Source organism: Molothrus aeneus, chromosome 2 (genome assembly GCF_037042795.1).
Source record: "Molothrus aeneus isolate 106 chromosome 2, BPBGC_Maene_1.0, whole genome shotgun sequence".
In the NCBI taxonomy this organism is placed as follows: Eukaryota; Metazoa; Chordata; class Aves; order Passeriformes; family Icteridae; genus Molothrus; species Molothrus aeneus.
Window position 1 is genome coordinate 100,087,730 of NC_089647.1, and position 27,127 is coordinate 100,114,856.

General features: G+C 44.4%; 1 protein-coding gene and 1 long non-coding RNA gene across 2 annotated transcripts; one reads left to right on the forward strand and one right to left on the reverse strand.

Moving 5' to 3' along the window:
- Positions 1–3,510: 3,510 nt before the first annotated feature.
- GRPR (gastrin releasing peptide receptor) lies at positions 3,511–27,127 on the forward strand. Its single transcript, XM_066571639.1, has 3 exons — positions 3,511–4,508; positions 22,592–22,943; positions 25,442–27,127. Exons 1-3 carry the CDS (start codon positions 4,090–4,092, stop codon positions 25,832–25,834), a joined length of 1,164 nt encoding a protein of 387 aa, XP_066427736.1. The 5' UTR covers positions 3,511–4,089; the 3' UTR covers positions 25,835–27,127.
- LOC136571281 (uncharacterized) lies at positions 20,402–21,595 on the reverse strand. The gene is made up of 2 exons (XR_010785693.1): positions 21,393–21,595; positions 20,402–21,129 (listed from the first exon to the last, which is right to left on the reverse strand). It is a non-coding gene; the product is annotated as an uncharacterized lncRNA (long non-coding RNA).

Below are 27,127 nucleotides of genomic sequence, written 5' to 3' on the forward strand. Positions count from 1 at the left end.
TTTGCAGCTGTCATTTGGAGGTTGGACAAAGGCTGAGAGATTAAAGAAAATGGTCTACTGAAAGGATGTGTGGAATCTGCCACTGTCCAACCAAAAACCATTATAATGCAGGACCAGGCTCACAACTCTGCCAACAGCTTGCTAAGTAACTTTGTGCCAATCACTTTTTTTTTTTTTTTTTTCCAATGTGTGCAGGTTACTCCAGCGGTAAAACAGGGGTATTGATGCTTACTGTCCTTTGGAGAGAGGCTTGGGATCTTGAAAGGAACACAGAGGTGGTATGCTCATACAAATGCCCAGACACTTTGCCTGCTATGGGCTCAGGGAAGCTGTGGGGACCCTCGGGCCCCCCATGCAGCCCATGGTAGGGGCGGTTCTCCGAGGGCGCCGAGCTCACCCAGGGGGCAGCTCAGGGGGGCTGTCCCCAAGCCTGGCTGGTGGAACGGTGGCTGCTGGACAAGGGGCTGTTGTTGTGGGAGCGTTGTAGCTCACGGACACGGGGGCCTCGCCCAGTTGGGCCATCAGGGACAGGTACTCCTTGTCCATCCGTGCCTTGTCCTGTGCTGACTGCAGGTCCCCAGGCTGGCAAACTCGCAGTGGGAGGCGATGTGCCCAGCCCCGCCGCACTTGGTGCACACTGGGGTGTCGATGATGCTGCGAGGCTCGGTGCTCTGCCACAGCCTCAGGGTGCGGCTGTCATCGTCCCGTGCTCTGCCACGGCCTCAGGGTGCGGCTGTCATCCTCCCACAGAGTCCTGCTGAGCCGAGCCAGCTCCTGCAGCTGCGTTTTACACAGATCGTTCCGGTCCTCGGGGGTCTCTGTCAGTCCCATTGCTCGGTCCCAGTATGCTGGGCCCTTACTGGGAATTCCCCTCCCTGTAAGCATTTTACCTCTATGGAAGACGGGGGTCCCACAGGGTGCATCAATCTGTGGGTGACTCACAGGGGTGCTGGTCGAGGTCCTCACTGGCTGCCCGCCATTCTCTACCATTTGTAGCAGCGTGTGGCAGCAGTGATGTGATCGTGATCCAGGGAGGCCACAACTGGCATTAGGGAAAACAGACGAGACAAGTCTTTTGTGTAGCACGAGAGTCCATTTCAGTTGTGGCTATGTTTTACCCACTGGGTGCCTATAAGAGAGAATATCTGTACCAAAACTTGCTGTAGGCAGTAGCCACAATCAGGAGAGATGTCTTGCTCCTTTTCCTCACGTGTTTTACAATTGAATGTGCAAAAGAGCTTCCTAGCCCTGCTTCCAGGTCATCTGTGAAGGAGAGGTGCAAAGGTGCTTTGGAACTTTACTGCTGCTTTATGATGTGCTGAGGAGGTGATCACAGCAGTGATGTGATCGTGATCCAGGGAGGCCACAACTGGCGGCAGGGAAAACAGATGAGACAAAACTTTTGTGTAGCACGAGAGTCCATTTTATTCCCCCACCCTGTGCTACGGGGAGCAGGGGCCCGAGAGCCTGAGCAGAGCCCAGAGAGCCCGAGAGCAAGCAGACCTACGGCCGTGGGGTTTTATCAGGTGTCCCACGGGAGGAGTCTTAAGATCAGATTACAGCCTCCTCAGAATGGGAAGGCTCTACAAGCTAGAGATGTTATATCTCTGAGTCGTGGGTTTACATATCCCAGTGCCAACAAGTAATTTGAATGGGAAAGGAGACAAGAAGTCCTCACTTCCTACTCAGGGTAGGTACTGCCAACTACTGACCAGGCTGCTGGCACAGGGGTCCATCAGGATTACACCAAGTGGCTGCTCCCACTTCCAGAAGCCTCCTCTCCTCTTTATCCCAATGCTCAGAAGGCAAAGTGTGGGGGGAGGGAGGGCGGGAGGAGGTGTGCATCCCTTTGTCATGCAGCCCCTATCACCAGGCTCCCAGGTATGGTGGGGGATAGTCTATGAGAGGTGTCCCACCATGGTGTGTGGCAGGGCTGCTTCAGTAGCTCCACAGTTCCTCTCTGTGCCTTTGGCTCTGCTGTGCCAAATATGGCATTGCCTCCCAATGGCACCCAGCCAGCCTGGCAGCCCTGCCCAGAGCTGGCCCTGACCCACAGAAGTGCCCGTGTGCCCCGATCAGAATGTGCACAGTTGCTCTGCATCCTCTGCTTTTAACCGTGGTAACCTCCAGCCTTTTCTTAAAAGCAGGCTTCTGTCTGAAAGGAACACTAGAAAATTTGGCTTCTCCTCTGCACTCTCAAGCTCTTAGCACAGCATTGCCATGTGTCTTTGACTTGAAAAACATATGTAAGTAGCTCTACTTAAAGTTAAGAGTACACATAAGTCCTTTGTTGACTTAGAGTGGACAGCAGAAAAACAGCTGAAAACACTGACCCAGGTCACGAGAATGAGGCAGAAAAACAGCTATTGAAGCCTCCTGCTTCAAATCCCACCCAGGACACCACTTTCAAACCCCTGGAGATTTTCCAGAATGTGTCCTGAAATGCTTCTTTTATGCAAAAACCAGTGATCACACTTTAATGCCCACTTTGAATCGCCTCCCCTTTCACTTCCAAGTAACTCTAGCAGTTGGTGAAACATTCTTTTGCCTGCAAAAATTAGCAGTTGTGAGAGAAAATTTAAAGTACAGCTTCATTTAATTCTGCAGGCTGGTTTCCAAATAAACTATGTATCTCTGCAGTCCAGAAAGTCCTCCTATATATTCATAAATAGCCTGTTATAAAGCAGTAAGGCATCAGTAATAGTTATATCTTAATTCAGTTCTAAGAAGAAGTTTTTTCAGACCGTTATAAGCCAAGCCAATTTCTTTCTGTTGCATCTCAACGTGCATTATCTATGGATGCCAATATGATGGATACCTCATAAACAGAAATTATTGCATAGAATGGGGAACTTTGTCTCTTGGCATTGTTACCTCCAAACTAAAAAATTAACATAAAAGTGTGTAGAGTTAAGGTTTCCCTGTAAAACTTCAGGCTCACTGTGCTGATATTCATTTGCCTACCTTAACGACAATGTTGGGTTTGTCCTAATTGGCTTTATTAATTTCACCTGCCTAGGGAGGAGAGGGGAAGATGAATTTAAAATTTATATCATCATTCTCTTTCACTGGAATAATTGAATACCAGAGTGCAAGAAAAATAGGTGTGCTTTTAGTTAAGAAGGTGGGATGGCTTTTCTGAACACATTGTTTGCAGTATGAAATTGCCTGGGTTGGGTTTTGTTTGGTTGGTTGATTTCTTTGGGGTATGGCTGTTTGGTTTCGATGGGTTTGAGGCTTTGTGTGGTTTGTTTGGAGGGGCTTGGTGGTTTGTTTTTTTTTTTTTTTGGGGGGGGGGAGGTGGGATATCTGGGGTTGGGTTTTTTGGGGGGGAGGGAGTGTGTGGCGAGCCGATGACGCACGTCAGGAGCCCTGAGTGAGCAGATGTGTATTTTGTCAGCTGAAGGGTTAAGGGCGGCGCTGCCCGGAGCATCCAGCAGGCGGCCGCGCTCCCGCCGCTCCCGCCGCTCCCGGAGCGCCGCCGGCAGCCCGCGCACTCCGTGGGAAGCAGCGCAAGGACTGACGTCCAGAACATCCTGCCTATAGGATCCCAGCCGCCAGCCGAGCCCCGCTTTCCCCCCTCGCTTTAAATCCGGCTGGCGATGGCAGGCAGCGAAAGCGGGAGAGACTGGCAATGCAGCGTGGCAGCAACTCCCCAAAGTTCTTGCTTTCTCTAACTCCCGGCTTTCGGACTCGGAGCTGCCGGGCAGAGCCGAAGCTGAGAGTTTAACCAGCCCCGTTTGCGAAAATGCCTGCCACTTGCTGGTCTTTGAATTTGATAATTGGCCTTCCAGAGCTGAGGAATACTTAACAGCAAGAGAAGTCGAGGAGGAAAAGGCAAGTTTCACAATTCAAACGATGCTAAAACAGGTTCTACTTTCACCTTATGGAAACAGGACTGTGGAGCAAGCTGCAGGTGCTTTTTGGCTGGGTTATTGACAAGATGTGTCACAAAGTGATATGACTTTTAAACTCTTCTGACTGTTTAAAGCCAGCAAGGAGCAGCAAAATTAAAGCAAGAAATTAACTTGAGGAATTTGGGGACTTTCAAAGAAGAAAGCTGTTTTCCGAGAAGAGCAAAGTAGGACGATGGCATCTGGAGAGTGCCTTCTGCTAGACCTAGAAACTGATAACTTCATTTTCTATAACATCTCTGTGAACCAGAGTGCAAACTTCTCCCTCCTGGGGGAAGACTGGTTTTACCCAGCGTTCCTCTACGCCATCCCCACTATCTATGGGATCATCATTCTGATAGGCCTTATTGGCAATATCACTTTGATTAAGATCTTCTGTACTGTGAAATCCATGAGAAATGTCCCTAATTTGTTCATTTCCAGTTTGGCTCTGGGAGACCTGCTGCTTTTAGTGACTTGTGTTCCTGTGGATGCCAGCAGGTACCTTGCTGACGAGTGGCTGTTTGGCAGAACTGGATGCAAACTTATCCCCTTCATACAGCTCACCTCTGTAGGGGTGTCAGTCTTTACTCTCACTGCTCTCTCAGCTGACAGGTAAGCTTGGCTGCTGTTGCCTTGAAAAGAAGCCTGCATAATTATGACTCCATAAAATGCACAATTATAAATTTGTATTTTCAGGTAAAATGTTTCTTTTTAATGTGATGAGGGAAGAAGAACCACCTCAGGTGATTTCTGATGAATATTAGCATACAACTTGAGAAGGATGCAGACTGAACACAGGATACCTTTTCTAAACTAAATGTTTGTGCAATTTAGCTAATAGTCTACATTAATTCAAAGAGGGACAAGAGCAGATCAAGCTAAAGCTAAAGACCAGAGAAAGAAAATGCCATTAATGAAGCTCTGCTAAAAGATAGCATATATGTTCATATTTGCCCAAAAAATAATTGATGCATACTTCATGAAGTGTGAAGGCACTGGAGCAGCAATTTAAAGTGCAATGAGAATCAATTCTTTCTAGTGGCTTGCTTCCTTAAAGTTAATAATATGTGAGACAATATTTCATAAAATATTTTTCAGATATTCAAATGAGCTTGCCTGAAACCAGGAATCGCAGTTGCCACAGCCAGTGTATTTCCCTTGGTTAAACAGTTTGCCCCTTATCCAATCAAAACTGATCTGTGTTGTTGGTTCAGAAACTTCAGTTTCCAATAATGTTTAGTAAAAAATAATGTGCAGTAAATATGTTGGTTCATTTTCTGAATGCTTCCAAAAGAGATTAAGGAACACGTTGTTACCATGCTGAAGTGACACAGAAGTACTGAGAGAAAAATTATTTCTGTTTTGTTGTGATCAAAAAAGACATGGGGATTGTGAAAATAGGTTTGCTTTGGGTAGTCTCTTGCATGCCACTGTCTCTTGCTAAGCTGCTTTAAAACATCAGACTACTTTTATTCAGATTTCAATGTAGTTCACACACATATTGAAATATACTTTTTGCAGTCTCAACAAAAGCAGGAGCTCCTTGGTGTTTCAGAGACAGAATGGTCAATATGTTTGTCCTCTCCTCTGTGTTGGGATATATAAAAATAGCACTGTCTGTCCCAGTAGCAGATGACAAACAGGCCTATGTGTAGATAAAAGTCTTAAAGCAATATGCTTTAAAGTGCTGTGAAGGTAGGAAAGCTGCACTAGTTAAAGACCACATGCACTTTTGCTCCTGAGTTTGATGTGGTGCTTGATGTGGTGTCTGGATGCCCTCTGACCTCTCTGAAGAAAATGTTGAGAAAACAATAAGTATCTCTTAAGGAAAATACATCTTTCTAAAGCTGTAATAAGTTGTTTTAAGGGGTGTAAGGAAAACAAAAATGCATTGTAAAGAAGACTATGTTAGAGGTATTTATTGCTATCTGATCACTTGCTACATAAAGTAAACATTGCAAGTACTTTTACCGAGCAGCACATCAATAGCACTTTTTGCCTGAAGTGATAGAACAGAACAGAAAACAGCAGCTGTGCCAAGCTTGGGGTTTTGTGACTTCAAGTTCTGAACTTCAGCCTATCAGGAACCTGTTAACTATCATGCTGCACTGATGATCAAATGTTTCCATTTCCAAGGGATCATTTTACCCTCTTCTAATGCATCTGTGGTCCACTGCCGAAGGAGATAATAATGAAACTTGTAACTTTGTTAGACCTATGAATCTAATATGCTGTGCATTGAAACACAAATGTCCCTTATCTGTTAAGTTTATAGAAGTTTCTATTTTGATAAATTATCAGCAGTGCTGGGTTAATTTTGTTACAAAATAATACAGTCTATATTTTGTCAGCTCACAGCCCGTTAGTCTAGCTCCTTAAAACTGTCACCCTGAGCTCCAGACCCCAGTATTAATCATGTCAGAATCATTAGGAAAATAGCCTTAAAATGTAAAGGGAAAGCTTCCAAAATGTGAGTTGAATGTGAACCAGTGTGGTGATGCTAGGCTGGGAGCTATGGAGGGTCTGGAAGCCCAACACCTGCAGGTGAGATGCTGAGCCTGGCATGTGGGGTGGTTTCATAGACACCCATTTCTGATGACAGATATGACACTGCATGAAGGGAAACAGAAAAAAGGGGCTTGGTGGCGAGATGATTAGTGTTCAGTGAGGTGAATCCTACCTGAGATGCTCACATGAGGTGTGTGAATTTCCCTGTTCTCACTAATCAAAGCCATAGGCCCTGTAAGAGAAAAGCCTCCTAAACCTCCTGCTCTGAATAACATTACATGGCACTGTCTCCAAGGAAAGGGAGACTTGTCAGTGTACTATAGGCCTTTTGTCTATAATTCATCATCTGCAAAAAGTTATCATAAGACCCTCTTGGTTTCAGCATCCCTCTATTGACAAAAGCAAACATGGAAACAACTGCTGGCATTACTGAACATATCATGGTGATGCCTGAGAGACATCACAGGGAGAAGAATTCTGATGTGTAAAGAAAAGCGTTGGAGTGTGATACAAGAGGGTCATTTCCAGAGACATGACCATTGAAACACAAGGTGAAAGGCAGTGGGTAGGTGTGATGGGCACAGAGAGTAGGTGAGAGTGTGAGACAGTGGGGCACTTGGGCTACATTACAACAATGGCACAAATCGTCCTGACTGAGTTGGATCACCTTCTGAAGACGAGGGGCCCAGTTTTAGTAGGTTTTTGTGCTCACATCATCATAAGTATATGCCTTCCTGAGGTATATTTTCATTATTTCCATTCCCACTTTGCCCTGTGTTAGGAATCTCTCATCTGCCAGTGACTGCAAACACTTGGCTGAGTGCCAGCCTCCAGCACAGAGCACCTAAAGCTACTCAGTGGTTTGACCCACCAGAATGAGGGGTTGTCCAGAGGATTGATTGTTCACTTGCACATTTCTCAAGGAGAAACAGAGGGACAAATTGCTGACATCAGCTTTTCCTGCAGTGGGAGCCTCCCAGCCTGCAAGTGCTCTGGGCACATATGGACACAGCTGAGCATGCCTGCCCAGGTTTGAGCAGCAAGGGACAGCCAGAGCATCCCTGGGTGCTTAGGATGGCTCTGTGTACAATCATGAGATTTCCTTCAGATTTCATTGTTATTTCAGAAAATATGTAAGAAAGGGCAAAAAAAAGTTAACAATATTATAAATATTATAAATATATTTCCTCTGGGACCACTCCACTGTCTGCACAGTGCTTGCATCTGTCTGGCTGCATTTGCAGGAGCAGTGGGAGTTGTCAGGAGACACCTGTTTTCCTGCAAGTGTGTTAAATTTTCAGAGCAGCCAGGAGAGGGTTAAGGCATGTGCTGTGCTTCCAGCTACCTTCCATGAGTGATAAGGCACCAGTGCTGAGTATACAAGAGCAGAGTGAGGAAACAAGCAGCCCATGTGTGTGCATGATGTCTGTGTGTTTTAGAAATGCTGTAAATGAGGTTGGTAGGGGAAGGACAGCTGTCTGCCCTGCTGCTCTGCACTGTTGAGCCAGTGGTTTCTTCAGATACTGCTCAGTTTATCCCACAAAAAAAATGAGAGTTTGGGTTCTGCCCTCCTCCTCCTCCTTCACCTCCTCCTCTGTGCAAGGATAAGCAGTGCAGAGGCACCCGTGAGAGCAGTGACACCTGAGCTTCTAGCCCAGGGAGAAAAGCCAAGGCTGTCTCAGCAAGGGACAGGAAATTAAGGAAAATCTTCGCACAGCAAGAGGAAAAGCAACTATTTAATTGCCCATGTCATGGGAGATGTCTTTATTTAATTGGCTTTCTCCCGTGACTGACAGGGTATGTACATTTGCATTTGAATTAGCCAGGCTGTCAAGCATTGATCATAGTTCCTCCCTGTTAGGCTGGCATGGTAAAAGATCGAAATGCCCTGGTGCTCACGCAGCGAAACCTTCCTGAAGCAATGCTGTTTTTACAAGCACACAGCAGAGTAATGTGAAATGTAATTGGAGTTTACAAGCAGCATCTTTAAGCACCTTGGATTACATGGATTCTAGCACTGGGAAGCTGCAGCATGCTTGCCAGCCGGGGCTGCCTGCAGCCCGTGGTGGGAGTGACAGCGTGCTGAGATATGTGGAGTGGCATTACACGGGAGATTAGGTGGTAAAACCAGCTGCAGACAGCAGGGTTGCACTCATGTGGGATGCCTGAAATGAGGAAATGAGCTTTGGAAATGTTGACCTTAGTGCCTTGGGTGCAGGGATGGATGCGGGAATGCTGCAGGGTCTCAGTTCTGCTGGGTCCTTTGGAATGCACCATGAACACAAATTTTGATGTTCCTCTGAACTCATATGATGGTTTGTTTATCTAAGAAATAAAACTTTGAAACAACATTCCTAAAAAAAGCAGCAGTGCAAGGAAAGAAACAAATCCAGAATTTCTACAAACACTTTTAAACATGCAAAATCTTTGTTTAGTGGACTCATCTCTTCTGTGATTTAGGTGTCTCCAGACCCTACTATTAATATTATCTACAATACCACAGGAGGTGTAATATCTATGTGCCAGTTCATTTATTTTACTTTACAATCACTGGTTTATATCTCCACTACCAGACTAAGGAAAGCCTGCCATGGTAATAAAAAGCTGTGAAAAATCAACCCAGATTTCCCTGAGTTAATTTATATAATGACACTTTTAAAAAATACCATCAGTTGTAAAGTGCCAAGTCCGTAGTAGTTTAGAACGTATTCTGGGCATTCTAGTCACAGGGAAGAAAACTGGAGGGACTTTGGGGCCCAGCCCAAAGCCTTCCCTCACTCTGAAGCACCATGCAGCCCCATTTCCACCCTTGCCACTGACACAGTGTCTGTGCTGCTGCCCTTCATGTGCTGATGCATGCAGGGTGATATACACCTATCTTCTTCAGCTGATCCTGGTTGCTGGACACTGTGTCAGTATAATATAAACACTCTTTACACTCTTAGTTTTAGCTCTCATTTCCTCAGCCCCTGAATCCATCTGCACCAAGAGCAACTGATCAAACAGCAGAAACTTTCTTAATATCTTGATTAACCAGAGCAGATGGCCAAAACACAATGGATGTACTTCTATAACCAGGAAGATTAGAGCTTCCATTTATAGCAGTGGGACTGGTACGGAAATCTGAGTTTAGAGTCAGTGCTAATATGCTGGAGACTGTCAATATTTAAGCAATCAAAAGGAAGAAAAGTCAGATTACCCATTGTTTACATTTCAGTAAAACCTAAAACCCCCAATCAGTTGTCATGGTCTCATAGTACGAGGTTGTCTACACACTGTTATTAAGGAGAGCAACTGGCTGCAGAGAATTTGCTGGCTGTGAGTCCCAGCAGTGGGCTGGGATTTCACCATCACTCAAGCAAGGAGATGAGCTTACTGTGGACCCATCAGTTCATGTCTTACTATTTGATGTTCAGATGTGGACAAGAGCCTGGCTGAGAAGAGTAGGAGGTAGCTGAGCTGAAAAAGTAGAAGCAGGCACAACCACTCTGTGAAGCATCCCGTAACTCAGAGACGACCCTTGCAATTATCTGTTTTCCTTTATTTTGGAAAGAGACTCCACCACAGTCCCTATGGAGCCCCCTCACCTTGTTTTTCAGCAGTCTGACACCCAGGTGCCCACCTCACCCTGTACAATCTGGGACACCATGGGCCGTGATCTCCTGCCCACAGCAGGCTCTGCAACCCCCCCACACAGTGTTTGCTGTGCAGGATCTCAGGCAGAGCAAGGGCTTTCAAAATCCCTGTGCCATGGGGCAGAAAACAGGGACAGTCCACGGGCCTCTCACAGTACTGAGGCACCTGAAGGCAACCCAGGCAGCAAGCCAAGTGCTCTGCTGTAGAGAAAATCAGAAAGCTAGAGATGCCTTGCAGAAACTCCCCTCCTATGCCAGGCTAGTGATCAGTTTAATTGGACTGCAGAAAACTGTGGAGCATCAAAGGGAGAAGCATTGTCAGAGCCATACTGTCCTCACTTGCCCTCTGTCCACAGTCAGTCTCTGCAGCTCTCTGGGAAAGCAGGACAGAAAACAGTACCATGACACCTGAGAGAAAAAAATGTTTCTTCACACCTTCAGGCAACCCTGAAGCATGAGATTGAGACATGAAGGTTTAAATTATTTGGGGGAACCAGAGATGTGGATGCAGGACTAGGAGATACCACATTAGCCATCAACTCAGCAGTAGTTCTTGCCCACACCTGTGCACAGAGGCTACTGAGTATCTCACAGGATTTAGATTAAAACAAATCTCTCCAGTGACCTGAGGCTGCTTTCTGAGCAGTCAGACTAAAGGCGCATACATCACTCTGCCACCTCTGGTGTGTCTGGCACTCTGTTACCCTCTCCTCTTAGAACTCAGGTCATGTTTCAAATTGAAATTTGTCTGACCTCTAACCACTGCATAATAACCTAACTCACAGCAAACCTGAAAGGCTGAGAGCATTGGGGTTGCTCAGTCTGGAGAAGAGAATGTTCTGGGGATATCTTATTGCAGTCTTTCAATACTTAAAGGGGTTTATGAGAAAGACAGAGAGGAACTTTTTACCAAGGCCTGTAATGGATGAGGGGCAATGGTTTTAAACTGAAAGACAGTGGGTTTAAGTTAGACAAAATGAAGAAATTTTTTATGGTGAGGGCTGTGAGGCACTGGAGGGAGCTTGCCCAGAGAAGTGGTGGATACCCCACCTGTCAAAGTGTTCAAAGCCAGCTTGGATGGGTTCTTAGCAGCCTGACTTAATTGAAGATGTCCTTGCTTATTGCAGGGGGCTTGTTAATCCTTTAAAGGTCCCCTCCTATCCAAGCTATTCTATGGCTCTATGATGAGAGCAGTCAAGGATAGCAATCGATTGTTCAGCCCCTACATGCTGCTGAAGGTTCAAATAGTGGTGATGATCTCTTATGACACCTATGTTTACTGAAACCACAGAAGGCACTTACGGATCATATGGCTTAGCTTTATATGGAATTACACTAAAACCATGACATCATAAGAATCCCACAGGATATCTCATTTTGTCACATGCAGAAGAGTCACTCTGATGTCTTCTTTTATCTCTTCTTAACAGAGCATTAATTTTTTTGCATCTCCAGCTCACTTGGCTCCTGTATTTACTATTTTACACATAACTGAGTTAAAATGGTTTGTTTTAGACTATGGCCATTTACCCCAATGATTCTACAACATTCTCAGTCTGGTTAGCCACTCTGCAGACTTTTCCAGCCAAGGTTTTATAGCCTGCTCAAGGCAGGTGATACATACAATAAATATTACTGCAGCTAGAGAAAGTTCCCAGAACCCAGGCTACAAATGGTTCCACACACTGCTTTTTACTACCATGCTTGATGCACTGCTACGGGAGCATAGGGCTCAGGGTCTCCATCTGGAATTCCCCCGTTCCCAGATGAGGAGTCCTAATTTTAACCCTATCCTGTGGGAGTGGGACAGGGATTGCATGGGTAGGAGAGGGAGGACCACATGTACCCTGGTTCACACATGTGCATATCTACATGCACGGTCACCCATGCCAACATGCCCACAAAAGCTGCAGCTCCTCTGTACACCAGCATGGCCCACACCCTATTTACATCCCCTGTTATGTTGTGACAAGATAAAACAATGCTGACATCTGCTGTGTGTTAAACAAGACAGACATATTAATTATCACTTGTTAGCAGGATTAACCTATCTCTGACTCCGTTTGCAACTGGCCATGGGCAGCACAAATATTCGCACTTTTCTTGGTCACACCATCCAGCTTTTCTGAACATCACATCTTTGAAGACAGTTCTCCACTTCTGAGGAAATTCACCACTTTTTCAAGATTTGTAAAAAAATTAGCTCCACTTGTTCCTCAGCTGGTTCCTTTAGTACTTCTAGGTGTAAATTACTCAGGCCTGCTGGTGTGAAATTAGTTTGTGTTAGCAGATGTTAGCTCACAGCTTCCTTAATACAGCTCACAACTTTTCTGCTACATCTGTAGTGCTGCACACATAGTATAGAACCACATAGATCTCCTGCTCATTTGGTCCTGAAGATGACTATCAAGTTATTGCTTTTCACTTTGTCTCATCATTGCTCATATCTTCACTATTTATGTGTATGCCTGACTTACTGATTTTTTTATTCCCAATGTATTTAAAAATGCACATTTGTCTGTTGCAGAGGGACCTTTGGTAATTTGTTGGCTCCTTCAGCTTCCCTTATCAGTCATGAACATTTTAAAACTCCAATACTTGCTGTCATTTACTTTTGCTTTTTTTTCCCATCTGTTGCATATTGATTTTTTTAATTACTTCTTTGAGGTTTTAGCAGGACTCCTCCTTTCCTCTTATCCAGGGCAGCTTTTTGCTGTGCTTTTTTCATGGCAAGGAGGGAGACACCAGGTAGCAGGCTGGAAGTCAGTGACCAATTTATAGTTAGTGATACCCCTTTAGATTTGTGTTCTCAGTCAGTTGATTTGAAAGCTGCTTTTAACTTTAGGAAATCTGCTTCTCTAAAGTTAACAGAATCATAGAATCAAAGAATGGTTTGGGTTGGAAGAGACCTTAGTGGTCATCTACTTCCAACTCCCCCAGAAGTGGGCAGGAACACCTTCCAGTAGACCAGGTTGCCCAAAGCCTCATCCAACCTGGCCTTGGTTCTAAATATATATAGCTTTTTATTCTATTTCCACAAAATTAATATAAGCACACCACAGCTTATGGAAGTGCTAATTTTTAGGTCAATGATGAGCTCTTCTTTCTCTGTCAAAACAAGGTACAATATTGATTTATTGTACAGGTAGGACTTTTTCTGTTGAGCAACTGCCATTTTTAGGAATTCTAATGAATTTCTATAACTGGCTCTGTGGGATATCCAGCAGTTATGCCACCTGCTTAGATTACTCAGTGATTATGCACCAAAGGTGGTGCTTTCAGCAGAAATAAGGCAGATTCTCAAGGGAAATGGGGAGTCCATGTCTGAGGCTGCAGCTTTAGTTGCCCTGGTCATAGTTCAGTCCTTAGGCAGATCTCCCACTCCCAGGCTGCTGGCATCCCTGGAGACTTGGGCTGAGGCAGTAGAGCCCTGGATGGAAGCACCCCTGGGGCTTGCTCCTTCTCATGCCTGGTGGCCCCATGCCAGCACCAGTTCTCCCAGCTGCCTCCAGACTCTCAGCACATTGCAACCCTGACGCCAGCTTGTGCTCTGGTGCCACATGGCTCGAGCAGGAACATCCCTCTGGCTGCACCCGGGCACTGAGCACACAGAAATGTGTGCAGTGCTGGGCAGCTGAGTGGGAGCTTGCCAGTTTTGAAATTAAAGGATGTTTCCAAACCGTGTCCAGGGAGGCAGCAGGCCCAGCATCGCCATCTGGGCAAGGGAAGGGACTGTCCCTTAGCAAGGGAGGGGATTGTCCCTCTGTGCCCTGCACTGGGGCAGCCTCACCTCGAGTGCTGGGGACAGTTCTGGGCACCACAATATAAAAAAGATATTAAACTATCACAGAGCATCCAAAGGAGGGCAACAAAGATGGTGAAGGGTCTCAAGGGGAAGAAGCCGTATGAGGAGCCGCTGAGGTCACTTGGTCTGTTCAGCCTGGAGGAGACTGAGGAGAGACCCAACTGCAGTTACAACTTCCTCATGAGGGGAACAGGAGGGACAGGCTCTTCTCTGTGGTGACCAGTGGCAGGACCCAAGGGAATGGCCTGAAGTTGTATCAGGGGAGGTTTAGGTTGGATATGAGGAAAAGGTTCTTTACCCAGAGGGTGACTGGGCACTGGAACAGGCTCCCCAGGGAAGTGGTCACAGCACTGAGCCTGATAAGAGTTCAAGAAGCATTTGGATAATGTTCTCAGGCACAAGGTCTGACTCTCAAGGTATCCTGTGCAGGGCCAGGAGTTGGGTTCAATGATCCTTGTGAGTCCCTTCCAGCTCAGCATATTCTGTGGTTCTGTAAATGGATGGGTCCCAGCCCTGCTTCAGACAGCAGGTCTCACATCTGTTTGCAAGGATCCATGAAGCTGGCCCACTGAAATCTTTAACCTGGCATGGAGCTGAAGATCACCTTCTGGGAATAACTACCCTGGGTGTAAAGGGGATTCTTCTGATGTCCAAGGAACTCACACTGTTTTCTTCAGTAACCTTTTAATCCATTGTTTTTCATTTGTATAAATAATTTCTGAAATATTTTAAGTTGTTGATGGTTATGATTAGGAATAAAACATTCACTATCAAATGGTTAGTGTTTATGGTCTCCTTCACCAGTATGTAGTACAGTTCAGTGGTCTCTAAAACACTCTGTCTCAATTCGGAATTTAGGCATTTGTATACGGGGATTTTTATTTGTCCATATTCCAGGATAATGTAGCAGTATGCAGGTATACAGATTGAATTTTGAACATATGCTTTAAAAGTAAGAGCTATGCCACTTCCATCAATGCCTCCTTTTTCTTTCCATTTAAATGCTAAATTAATAAAAAGAGAAAGTAGGCAGTACCTGCCAATGTATTTAAGATTTGCCCATTAGAGATGTCTTTGTGCCCATATGCAATTTACTAAAGATTTTAATAACAGATGTTCACTCAAGAATCATGCATAATAATGATAATCTTAACTAGTATGCAGAAAGCAGATAGACCCAGAATAGGTTGTCGGAGTGTGTTGATGGGTTAGACAGTCTAGCAATTTTGTGGATTTACTGAATTGTCTTCAGAGCTATAAATATTCATAACATCCATGGAGGAAACAATAAAGAAAGTTTGTGGATTGCATTTATCATAAATTTCTTGGTATATTTAACAAGACTCTTTTCTTGCTTTCCAGGTGGAGCTTCACACTCAACAGGGCTCCATCTTCTTCATTTATGTAGTTTTTCCATGGCATCAATTTTTCTCTGTTGCCTGAGGCTTTTTTGCCTGGTAATTGAGCCAGTCCTTCATATTATGTGGGCAAAACATTAATGTGATGCTCATAGAACTTAATTGCAAAATCTTAGTGAAAGAATTTGTGTTTGGTCTGTTCTCAGGCCAATGTGCCATTAACCTTACAAATGGGAACAGATGACTGGGGATCAGAGGGACTGCATATTGCACTTTTCTCACTACAAGTGACTCAGTTACAAGTGGGAACAGAAGTATGGGGGACATGCTGACTGAGAGGCAGTTCTTCCATCTTTACCACAGGAAGTCATGGCAATTTCAGGAGCTCATTTTCTAGAACTGGGAGGAACTCAATGTTTTCACTTCTCAGCAATTTACGTGACTGTTTCTGTAAGGCAACAATTTGTTCCAGCCAATCCCTGCTTTTTTATTTAAGTCTGAGTTTCAAATTAGTTCAACTTCTCAAAATAGAGCACAGTTCAAACAGATTCAAAACTTTGTAAGTGGATTTCTCCCTTCAGAGAGAAAGAAAGTGGCAATATGTACATCTTTCCACCAGCATCATGCAGTCTAAACAGTGGGATCAGTAATAAAGCAAGAGTGGGCAAAGCTTCTGAAATCGTGTTTAACAGGTTTTAATACACTTGGATTTTAAACCACGATAAAAATTCAGGAGTGGGGCACAGGATCTTTTTATATAAAAGGTGTAAGGCATAGTAACAGATGATACTACTTGGAGGAAACTTTCCTTGACATTTAAGTACTCCTGCAAATTCATTTTGGAGGGGCACTGTCCCTTTTCTCTGGAGGAAGGATGGGCAGACCTTTTTTTCTCTTACATTTCTTGCAAGTGTGATGTTAAGTTGTAGAAAGATGGACATGCTTGGAAGGACTGAGATAGAAAAGGGCAGTACTCTGTGGCAGGGTCTTTTTCAGCCATTTTCTCTCCCTACACTCCTGGGTCATCTACATTAGCTTTCCTTGCTGTCATTAGGGTAGGGAGAAAAGCATTAATACCAGGCAGTCATGGAAGGGGAGAGCAAGCTGAGGCTGCCTATAGCACCAGCATAAAATTACTTCCCGAAAAAAACCACAAAACACAAAACCAGAGACTTAGCCATATGGAGCTAAATTAATTTAAAATCCCATGGAAACATCTGATTTTACTTCCCATGCTTTAGTTGTTTTCATTTAATTTTTGTGGCTGTTGTAGCAGGCATAAGTAAGTGGATGAAGGTGACAGGAAAAAGCCATGAAGGAAGCACAGAGGCTGCAGTCTTTGTGGATAAGGTCCTTTCTTCCCCAGAGAGCAAAACTGCAGCCCTTCTGTGCTTAGAAATGTATAGGCAGTATGGCTTTGAAGGCAAAGCCTGTTCATGCTTCTGGTGACTTGTATTTTCTTGGCTCAGCTGAGGAGGACAAAGATGGATAAAATATTTTTGTACCAACAGAGACACTACACCTAGGAAATACTGATATCCATTTGGGGCCATATTTTGGTTGGTATCTTTGGACAGTGTGTCTTTTTCATGCTGCAGCTACTTCTGTGTTTATATTTGAAGCTGCAGCTTTGGGGCTAAGTGCAGGGTATTAACCAATGTTTGCATACTCCAAGCTTTAGAGTACATTAGATGATGCTATCCTTAGTTACATTATTATTAACACAGGGACAATGACACAGTTTTCCTGTTTCCCTGGCATAGTAACCCCAGTGGGAAAAGTATTTGCCACAGAAAGACCTTGGGTGTGCCACATTGTAGTGGTTTATGGTCATTTCAGTAGTTTCAGTTGTGAGAAACAACTACCCAATGACCATGATAGAGATCCTAAGGGATGTGTAAAAGATGTTTTCAAGGATTCAGTGGAGATGCACGTGCTCTGTGGACTCCTTCCAATCCACAGTGAATTTTTGGGATTAGGTTAAAAAGTGATCAGCTGTTCTGGGTTGAAGAAACACAATCACCTTTCTCACAGCTTTCTCTTGAAGGCTTGAATAGTGCCCTGGAGAACAGGCACAGCACCAGAGTCACTGTGGCTGGTGTGGGGAGGATTTCCTTAGCAGGGGAATCCTCACAGTGCCTCATGAATTGCAGTTACATTAAGCACACTTAGGATAGCCCCATGAGTAATTTCTTTTGAGGGCTTCTTTGAGTGAGACTGTGAGACAAGGAGCTGACTGGCCTCCATCCTGGCTGGGAGGGGATTGGCAGCTGCAGTGAACCTGGCTGCTTCACCAGTGGGAACAGAGAAATTCAAAGACTGAGCAGTAGTAAAGGGCAGCATCTCTTTCATATTTCAAACCAGATCAGCAGCAACTCAGTCATTTTCATCTGTTGTTTGGCATGGGCTGTTGGGCATGAGTTCTTGACTGTGTCTTTTTTTATTCAACTGAATCTTCACAAAGCATATTTTGAAGTTTTGGGCTTTGTTGCAGTGCATGAATTGTACCTCTGTTTTTTAAACTTTTTCAAAAAATTCTTTAAAAGCCAGTAGGGAAAGGAGTTTAGCTGAAAATAATATATGTATTTCAAACAATAATTCAATAATTAGAGACTGAATGTGTGAGCAGCAGAGGTGATCAGTGCAGGGCCATGTCTAGATCTACTGCAGACAGTTGAGCATAAAATGTGACACGCATTCTAAGAGGCCATGTTACGACCTGGGTTAAAAATTATGCATGAAAGCTCAGGTCCATGAGATCCATGGCTCCTCTAAGGTGTATAGGTATATTCATCAATGTCTCCTTCAAAGTGGGTTGAAATATTTACATGCTGGATGTTAAATATGGGAAAGTTGGGTGCCTCGGGCTAACTCATTGAAAAACAAATGGCAGAGGACAACGCTGTGAAAACTTGAAATATTATTTGACATACAAACTGGAAATACACATGCTGAAAAGCAGAATGAGCTGCTACTCAAATACAGTCTACCTGGAGGAAGTTCTGAAGAAATGTCAAATAAACTATAAACCCCAGGCTTGACCCTGCCAGGAAAGTGGTATGGAAAAGTAAAGGAGTTGAAGGCATTTCTGAGCCCCACTCAGGAGCCAACCAGGAGATGCAGCTTGTTCACATCCTGAACACCAGCAACAGGAAAATCTAGTGGTGTCCCACCCAGCCCAAGCCCCAGCCGGGGGGGCAGTTCCTCATGTGTAGCCTCCCCTGTGCCCTCACCAGGAGCAGCCCCTGCAGGTGCTGGCCAGAGCCTGAGCTGGCATGGCAGAGTGGAATGCTGGAACACAAACTGGAGAGACCCACTGACACATCAGCGAGGCAGCTGGAAATGGGGATTCCTACCAGATCAGTACTGATCACTCACACATCAATACTTGGAGAGTAACAGAGATTAATAGAGATTTCTGCTTAAATTTAACCACCATCAAGGAAGTCATGCAGAAAGTCAGCAAAATAACTTTATTTGATTGTCAGGCTATTAAGAAAATACCTACCTGTGGTTCTGCACCTGAGAACTTATATTTTCAAAATCTGTTTTCTAGCTTTGTTTCCTCTGTTTTATCTTTCTGTTCTTTCACTCCCATCCTATGGGTCTACACTGAACCCTTTGCAAGCAAAACCTCTCTCATATCTTCTCTTTCATCTGCTGTAGGAGGCTTTAAAAATACACTAAATGCCTAGTAGTCAGTGCCAGCATTCCTAGACATTTCTAACTATGTTCTGTCCAAATTAAATTGTTTGTATATGCTATCTCTGATTAAAATGTACCAATAACTTGAAATGGAGTAATTTTTTGGCTCCCCCAGCTCATTAATGTTAATAAAAATTAAGCAGTTTCTCTATATTCTTTAACTTATCCATGTTCCTGGAACATAATACTAGAAAATATTCCCTCAGCTGTCTACATTTTGTAAGACAATCCCTGAAATAATCATGCTAACATGTCATGTTGATAAGCATACAGTAAACATCTGCAGAAAGACCTTTGAATCAACGAAATTTGCTAATACCCTGATATATTGCTAATTTCATTTTGCATGTATCTTCTTTAAGATTTACTGAAGACTTTCAGTGAGCAAATGTTTCTGTCAATAATCTATATCTGGTCAATGAGACTATAAATGGAGCTATTTTAACACCACTCTTTAGTAATCTGCCTAGCACTTCTGTTTTATGACAGCAATATCCAGAGCATCATATTTGTTTAAGAGCTGTGACGTTCTTCGCCTCAGTTTATGATCTGGTGCTGGAAGATTGTGCTTTGTGGTATGACACCACTTAATCCACAGATCTCAGAGTGAAAGTTAAAGAGGTGCTAAGCAAGCCTTAAAAATCCTGTGTGTGGCCACTGCAGCTGGTAAAAAGGAGAGCTTTGGAGAATAAGTGTTTAAACAGCAAACTACTGAGCACGGTGTTGGTAGTACATGAAAGGAAAAGTACTCTACACAAGACACACCTGTATGAAGAAATACCTGCAAATGATAAAATGTCTAGGTGCAGTCTTCATAAAAATAACTATGTAACTATGTATGTAGTTATGTATACATAAATGTACATGCATATAAATATGTGTGTGTGTTTAAAATACACAATCATACACAAAGATACGTAGACACATATATACCTACATGGAGGGAAAGCTGGGTGTGCTGAGCAGGATATTGCATATAATCAGAAGTTGAATGCATGCTTACCCTGCAAATAAAGCAATTACACATTTAAAACACTTCAGGACTGATGGACTCCTCTTTCAGATGTTGAGCTTTAGGATAATGCAGGCTGTAGCAGGTGGGGACTCGTGGAGTGTCCATAGAGCCTGGTTTGTGCTGCTGCATGGAGGGGCCCTGCTGTGCCACCCGCACTCAGGCAGGGTGTTCGTGCTCACTGCCTCTGCTCCCAGTGCCCACTTCAGCTGTCTGAAGGAGCCAGGATGCTGGAAGGAGCTTAGAGATGGACTGAGGAGCTGATGGGATGTACCCTGCCATGCCAGAGAGGGCTGGGACCGCCCCGGACCCAGGCACACACTGGTCCCCAGGGAGCAGTGACCAACGGGGAGCCAAGCACACCATAGGCAGAGTGAGTGTCATGGTTTGACACTGGCACAATGCCAGTGCCCCCATGAAGATACTTTCTCCCTGGTTTCTGCTGTGAGATGTGACCAGGAATAAGCAAAGCAGGCTCTTACTTAGGAAAGAAAAGAACCAGAACTTTATTAACTACTCTACAACTACAAATAAAAAGGAACACACACATACAGGGAAAATGAAAACTTCACAAATGCATTTCCTCTTCCCCCCACCAAATTTCCAACACAATACATTTGGTTCCTCAAATCACCAACTCTCGGTCCAGTACCACCTTTTAGACAATCAATCTTCAGTTCATCGAGAGGAGAGGAGTCTTTCTTGTACTATGGGCTTCCCCTGGAAACACAGCTGAAGCCTCGTGTGTTTCTGTGTCACTCGTGGCACCGCCCGGAGTACATCTGCCGTCGTGACTTTTCCTTTCCATGTCCAGTGCTCTCACCACTGAACACGGACCAGAACTGCTTCTAGGGTTGTCTTTTAAGGATGCTCTGTCCTGATCCAAAAAAGGCACAGTCTCTCCTTTGGGACACCTGTCCCCACAATCTCTCCTTTTGGGACACCTGTCCCCCCCATATTTTTTCACCCCCTGGGGCCGAGGGGCATCAACACTGAACCCTCTTGGTTCTGAGGCCATTGCCTCCCCCTAGAATGCAGTCTCTGTATCACAAGGAACATGGTTCTGTCCATGGCTATACAAAAAGAGTCCAGCAAAAGCCACTCCATCATCTCTTCCCACTAGGATTCTTCTCTATTCTTCTACTATCTCTCACTCGCCCAGGCCTCTCTCACACTGGCCCATTTCTTTCCTCATCTTCCACTCTATCTTCTAGGAGAGGTCAATGATCTGTAAAGTTCTCATTCTCTAAAAAGGGGTTAAAAGCTCCTACAAGCGGCCGGCTGAACCCCCCCCCTCTTCTCCGTCCCAGCCGTGCTGCCGGCACAGGCCCATGTTTATCAAGCTTCAAGGTTACAGTCTCAGGCAGCGGCTCTCTTTCTTTCTCTCCCTCTGTGTCTCTCAGGGGGGGCTGCCCGATGGCTCCCGGTGTCTCTCTCTCTTTCTCTCTCTTCCACCCCGGGGCTCAGGCCTACCTCTCTCGGCCTCATGGCTTTCCCCTCCCCCTGCCCAGCCAGCAGCTGGGCCGGGGGAGAGACCCGAACTCTTTCCCGCCGGAAACCCAAGAGGACCCTCCCAGGGGAGAGCTCTGCTTTTAACTCCGTGTTCTCAGAGGCGTGTCCATGTCTCAATGGTCAGGTTAAATGCCAATATTAAAGTCTGAATATCCATTGGCCCAAAACACAGCATCCCAAAAAACACATTTCCTGTCAAACCACCACAGTGAGGCAGATCCTGGAAGAAATATCCAACAGTTTGTAACTGTTATAATAATGACCCTCCATGCTGATTTGTGAAACCTGTAGATACTCCTTCCTAATTACCTTTTTTTTCTTCTACTATGTTCATTAAATGCATATGTGAGTTCTGGCTTGCTTGGAGCGTCAAATCCTGCCAAAGCAGGGCTCCAGCATATACTAAGCTCTGATGTTTTCCAGTCCTCTCATTACACACACCAATTTCAAATAAGCTTAATTCTTTTATATTCTTGGATTCTAAAGTACAATTTTCTGAAAGGCTGAAGTCATGAAAGACAACATTTCAAGTCAAAAAGTGTCTCTATATATCTAGACTTGCAAGCAATAATGGTGATTTTCTGCAAGAGACTCAGTTAGCACTTCTGGCTACTTTACCTCAATGCATTGAGGTACTCTTGCCAGCTAAACCACCAAACAGCAATTAAGCAGGCAGCATGCTCTATGTAGCTTGAGAAAAAATAAGATTTGCAGGAGACCGCTATACTCACCTTGAAAAGTGTGTCAAAATCTCAGCCCAGTTTCCTTCAACACTGTTCTGGGATAAAAGCTACTGTACACTTTGGAAGAGAAGTTTATGATTGCACTTCCTGTCTTAATGCTGTTTGGACACATATTAATGTCATTAATATTAATTAACATGTTAATGTCAGGGAGCCCTGTGCTTTGTTGGGTCAATTACAAATTAAATGAACTCATAATGAATACACATGAAACTGAATGAACTGATGACAGGTGGCTCTGGTTTAAATTGAGAAATCTATTGAAAATATTGAAATTAAAAACACCAGGAAAATCCAGTCTTGAGTAAAGAATGGTTTTGTTTGTGTTTTTATTTCTGATTGGAAGGGAAAAGCAGTAATACTATGTTTGAATGTTGAGGTCAATAAACTATATCCTTTTTTTGTTTGTTTTTTTAGGTATAAAGCTATAGTAAGGCCAATGGATATCCAAGCATCGCATGCACTGATGAAGATTTGTGTGAGAGCTGCTATAATCTGGATTGTATCCATGTTGCTTGCCATCCCTGAAGCAGTATTTTCAGATCTGCACCCTTTCCATGACAAAGGGACTAATAAAACCTTTATCAGCTGCGCTCCTTACCCTCATTCAGATGGGCTGCATCCCAAAATTCACTCAATGGCATCATTTCTCATATTTTATATTATTCCCCTATCTGTAATTTCAGTATATTATTATTTTATTGCTAAGAATTTGATCCGGAGTGCTTACAACATCCCTGTGGAAGGAAATGTGCATGTGAGGAAACAGGTAGAGATTTGACTTTCTTCAAAAATCCACATTTTCTATGAATCTGGGAGGAAAGAGGGAATACAGGGAAATTTATACTGTGACAGACCATGTCTGTGATACTGATTTTAATAGATTAGGTGGGGTAAAAGAATTAAAATGGATGAAAGAAGCCCTAACACAGGGCTAAACAGTTAAAGCATCTCCTCCTGTTTGTAAGTTCAGAGACTTTGGCAGAGTGGTTACCATGGCAAGCATAGCAGGAGACCCTTGCCTAGAAAGGTATTGACTAGGATGCAGGGAAAGGGGCAGAGCAGATTGAAGCAAAGGGGTGATATGGGAGAAAATCAAAACTTAACTAAGTTGCTTTGTCAGAGGGAGGGCCTTGGATGAAGCCTTGGCTGTTTCTAAACAGCCTATTTACCTTGAGGTATTTATCTTATTTGCCTTACCTCTTCTTTTTAACTGAGGTGTGCTTCAACCTCAGCAAAACTGACACAAGCCGTTTGTAGCTGAGCAATTGTCTGCTCAATTGCACCCAGCTGACACCTCCACCTTAGACTGACCCAACAAAATCATCTTACACAGCCTTCAGGTGCTGTGCTGAAGCAGTAAGGCTGGAAAGACTTGGGTTTGGCCCATCAAATGATGTGCGATCCCTGAAATCTTTATCCTTTTTCCCTTCTGAATGTGCGTAAATCTTTGCCCCCACAGGCCATTTCTCTGCTGATTCAATGGCTGTTTTGATTAGTGGCAATAAAGTGAGCAGTACAAGCAGCCCTTTCCCCTTTGGTTTTGGGGAGAGAGCTCTAAAGAAAGCAAAAGGCCAGGCTGGTCTAGCACCCTCCATCCATCATTCCCGTCCTGCAGTGCATTCAAGTGCTATACGTCTCCATCTGAGATAACTGGTATCGATTTCTTTATTGCATTGCTTCCTTTCTTTATAGTGCAGATGTGGCCTCAATAGCCCTATATCAAATTAAGAATACATTTTAAAAGAATATATGGTTTAGCCAAGGAGAGCCCTTTCTCAAAGGATTTAATTTTCAGCCTGCTCGCTGGAGATGTTATCATCTGGTGCATGTCAGTCCTTCCTGAGTTCAATGGCTGATTTTTAGTCTGTGCCATTAAAGGGGCATGAAATAAAGTCCAAATGGGCTTGCAGTGTCTCTCCTGCCTGCTTCTTGCTTGCAGCTGTCCTGAGAATAGATCAGCCTGTGTAAAATGCTCAGTTTCTGATTTAGCTGTGGAGCTTGGAAGCAGAGTGAGGATGGGGCAGTGTCCTGGGAGCCTGGCCAGGCACTGTGGCTGCACTGGGGCAGGAGCAAGGGCATCAGGGCTGAGGCTAGGAGCAGTTGCAGGCCATTCACATCCTACTTAAGTACAGGAAGTGGGATGCAGCTAAACCCCCAGGAGTCTCGGGGAGCATTAGTGGGATTACCACAGAGGAGAACATTAGGGAACCCTAAAAGATCAGCAGCGCTACATTTTCCAATCCTGCAAACTCTGGCTACATTACCTCTCCCAAGGAGTGATGCATTTTAGCAGGTTTTTCTGGGCAACTCTGTCCTCTCATTTTGGGTAACCTCCTTCATAGCTCTTGCATTCATAAGGAAGAGAGATGTGTTTTTCAGTGGCTTTGTTATCTTAATGTACAGCACTTGTAGGCAAAAGACAAGGTATGGTTTACCTCAGCTCCCCTCAGTTGAGCAATACCTTTGGGTTGACTCCAAGCCTGTAGAAGCAAAAACTAAAACAAAAGTGTGGCTGGTCTGCATGAAGGTTACACTGCGTGCTAGCTGGGTTTGTGAAAGCACCTTTCCCTGACAAAGCTCAGATTCTGCCTAGAGGTGGTCATCCATCTATTCACCACCTGTAGCTCTCTCCTGGTGGCTCCCCTGCTTTCAGCTGAAGGGTCCACCTTGCTGCTGCCTTGGTGTTCCTCCAAGTACAGAATATCCTCTTTTTGTTTCTCCATCTGCTTCAGACTCTGAGTGCTGAACTTGGTCTTAAAGGGCTGTGAGCTATTGACAGCACTTTTGTGTACATACACCACACGGCCCCATGGCAGAATGTCCTGCTTGTGAGCTCTGTGAAATATCCCAGACTCCTACAAGACTATTAATTATAATAATAAGAATAATAATAAGGTAATTTATTAAAATTACATATGATTCTATATATTATGTGTGGATAACTAATGCAGATTGTCCCCACTTTTCTTGCCAGAGCTGGGATTTTGCAAAGTGACAAGCCACTGGAAATTTTATTTCTAAACAGAAAGGAAAAGAAAGACTACTTCTTATGTAATAAATTCTCAGAATTATTTGTTTATAAGGGAAGGGGATTGAGGAGAGACAAGGAGAATTCTTGACTGTGTTCACCTGCAGTCCAGATTTACCTGCTCTGGATGTGCCTCGTGCCATATGTTAGCTGGAAAGCTGCAGCACTGGCAAAAATAGCCAGCCCCTGGTCTGAGCTAGGAACAGCAGCTAATCTGTGTTTCTTTCTTCATCCAGATTGAGTCCCGTAAGCGCCTGGCCAGGACCGTGCTGGTCTTCGTGTGCCTCTTCGCCTTCTGCTGGCTGCCCACCCACATCATCTACTTGTACCGCTCCTACCACTACTCCGAGGTGGACACCTCAGTGCTGCATTTCATTGCCAGCATCTGTGCTCGGATCCTGGCCTTCACTAACTCTTGTGTCAACCCCTTTGCTCTCTACTTGCTGAGCAAGAGCTTTCGGAAGCAGTTCAACAACCAGCTGCTGTGCTGCAGGGCTCGCCTCCTCATCCGCTCGCACAGCATGGCCAGGAGCACCACACGAATGACCTCCCTCAAGAGCACCAACCACTCCCTGGCCACCTTCAGCCTGATCAATGGCAACCACATCTGCCACGAAGGCTGTGTCTAAAGGGCACGGTCAGAGACATGAATTGATGGGCATGGCTGCTGGACTTTGCTCCATGGGCATGGTGAGCAGCGCACACACACATGCACACGCACATGCAGGGAGGTGTGGTGTGCTCAGAGAGCTCAGAGGAGCTTGAAGCAATCAACATTTCATCTTGGGCTGAGGCTGAAGCATCCAGCACTTCACCCTGGACTGAGGCATCGCCAGAGCATCAGATCATTGAGCACCAGCCCACAGGATCTCCCTGGGAAGGGCTGCTGTGCTTTCAATGAGAGCAAAATGAGCACCTTAAGATCAAATCTTTTTTGGCTCTGTAGAATCTTCATCATTTCCTGCTCAATCCCAAACTTATGCAGACTTGCAGCAGTGATAAAGACCATATCAGGTGCACACAATTTGTCAGAACAGTTACATCCATCACTTCATGGTGTAATGTATTTTCAGATAGAAATAAATCCATTCAAATAAGGTAAATACTTTTACAAAGGAGTTCAACATAGGTCATTTACAGACTTTTCAAGTATTTATTAATGTCCTGAGTACAGTGTTAATTAATGGTCTAAAAGATATTAAGAGTTTACTGGGGCATGTCTGTGGCCCCATCTGAAATGAGCAGTATCTTGCACCACGTCAATGTGAAAGCAGTAACGTGAATAAATGTGAGTTGGAATATGTTTACAGCTTTCAACTGTGTGAGCTTTTGCCATGTTGTGGAAGAGACAGCAGGGCAATTTCCAAACATACTGTTTTGTTCTTCCTGTCTTCAAAGGTGTGAGATAGTGAAAGTTCCATCACCTAAGTGGTACCACAAAATTTGGGTCGGGTTTAACTAAGGGCAGGCAATAGCAGAAACTGATGTACAGCTATTTCTCTTGTAGTAGTGCTTTGTAAAACACTAGTTTTTCAGCAAAAGCTATCAGCAATGCAAGGTGTGATCTCCAGCCTACATTTTTTCCTACTGTCTTCACAGAAATCTGTGGAGACAGAGTGCCAAAACTGGCTGACAGATTGGAGAAATAGGTCTACAGTAAAGTTTGCCCCAGAACAATTCCTGTTCCAGATACCATCTATTCTGGAACAGGAGCACAGTGTCCTGCAGATAATAAACTCCTGAAGCGCCTGGAATATAAGACATTCAATGAAGCTGCACACCTGATAAATAAAACTGCTGCCAAATGAGGCCATAAAACTATCACTGTAGCAGAATATTGGGTTTTAGTGGTCCTTATCCTCTTTGATGATGATCCTTTTCATTACCACACCAAAAGATACATTAAAGCTGGTAAAACTTTA

What these genes read in the sequence shown, in the direction of transcription:
- GRPR (XM_066571639.1), top strand. Translation starts at nt 4,090, where the DNA reads ATGGCATCTGGAGAGTGCCTTCTGCTAGACCTAGAAACTGATAACTTC. An exon ending in ACTGCTCTCTCAGCTGACAG is followed by an intron (nt 4,509 to 22,591) that starts GTAAGCTTGGCT and finishes TTGTTTTTTTAG; the next exon opens with GTATAAAGCTATAGTAAGGC. An exon ending in ATGTGCATGTGAGGAAACAG is followed by an intron (nt 22,944 to 25,441) that starts GTAGAGATTTGA and finishes TTCTTCATCCAG; the next exon opens with ATTGAGTCCCGTAAGCGCCT.